We start from the raw sequence: 1377 nt of genomic DNA on the forward strand, positions 1-1377 counted from the left end.
ATTTATGGGCTAATTTTAGGCTATGTAGACAGTAGACCTCAACCATTTTCAGAAAGACTACGAAGGGCTTTTAAGCTACAGCACAGGGGGTTAAGATCTAAAGGCAGAAAGGAAAATGTGGAGGAAGACGTCATCGCTTCTAGTAAGAAGAACTTTTCTCAGTCGGAAAACGGCGGCTCTGAAGTTCCGGGAGTCATTTTTTTATTATCAGGTACCCAATTCAGAGTTTCGAAAGTTTAGCGTACCATGTATAGAATCCTTGTTTCATAAATCGGATTTCTCTATCCGGATATGTGGAAATTTTGAATTTTGTCCAAACCCGAGATTTTTCTCAACGAACCCATCTGAAAATTACGAGGAAGAGCTTGCGGAATCGGAAGCCAATGAAGGGTTCGAGGGGAGCTTGAATAATGTGTTTGATGAAAGTACGAGCTCCATTTCGTCGGAATTGGAAGCTGGGTCTTCGATTTTCAATGAAGACGCGGATGGCTTAGAGTTAAATTATGGTTTGGCTGCTGAAATTGATCAGAGTTCTGTTTCTATGGACCAAAAGTTTGGTTCTTTTGCAACGGAGGATGAGGAAATTGAAAAAATGGAGGTGAATGATATGGAAAAGGTGCAAAGTTTGTTGTCATTGCTTCAGAGCAGTGGTATTGCCGATGGGTCTCCAGAGGAGGACTTTGAAAAAATTGGTTTGGTTTTGAATGAAGATTTTGTGACTATGGTGCTTGAAACACCGTATGTTCCAGGGGAGAACTTAATTGGTTTTTTCAGGTGGGTTTTGAAGAAATCGGAGTTTAAGGTGACAACACAGGTGCTTGACGCACTTGTTAGTGCAATATGCAAGGCAAATAGGAAGAGAGAAGCGTATGCTTTATGGGACCTGGTGCAGGAAGTTGGGGAGAAGGAGAAGGGCATCCTGAGTACTGAGAGTTTAACCGAATTAATAGCACTATTATCGAGGTTAGGGAAAGGGAAGGCGGCATTTGATGTGTTCAATAAGTTTGGCGAGTTTGGATCGCTTACAAATCCTGATACATATTATATTACGATTGAAGCTCTTTGTAAGAGGTCATTTTTCGATTGGGCTTGTACAGTTTGTGAGAAGATGTTACAAGAGGATAAACTTCCGAATAGCGTGAGAGTTGGAAAAATAATTTCTTATTTGTGCAGAGGAAGTAAGGCTAAAGATGCACACTCGGTTTATCTGTCTGCTAAGGATAAGAAAATATATCCTCCTCGGTCTTCTGTAAATTTTTTGATCAGCTCCCTTTGTCGACTTAGGCAAACTGATAAAGAAACACCTATGGAAATTGATAAGGAAACTGATAGGGAAACTGTTTCCTTGGCTTTAGAGATGCTGAAGGATTATACAAG

The 1377-nt window shown here is 40.5% G+C and overlaps 1 protein-coding gene across 1 annotated transcript; it reads left to right on the forward strand.

Moving 5' to 3' along the window:
* Positions 1–29: 29 nt before the first annotated feature.
* Positions 30–1372, forward strand: LOC111384703 (pentatricopeptide repeat-containing protein At3g02650, mitochondrial-like; the record flags this gene model as incomplete). The annotated part of the gene is made up of 1 exon (XM_023009020.1): positions 30–1372. A coding segment is annotated over exon 1 (1257 nt), but the record flags the coding sequence as incomplete, so codon positions are not given.
* Positions 1373–1377: the final 5 nt, after the last annotated feature.

Source organism: Olea europaea, unplaced genomic scaffold, assembly GCF_002742605.1.
Source record: "Olea europaea var. sylvestris unplaced genomic scaffold, O_europaea_v1 scaffold29791, whole genome shotgun sequence".
In the NCBI taxonomy this organism is placed as follows: Eukaryota; Viridiplantae; Streptophyta; class Magnoliopsida; order Lamiales; family Oleaceae; genus Olea; species Olea europaea.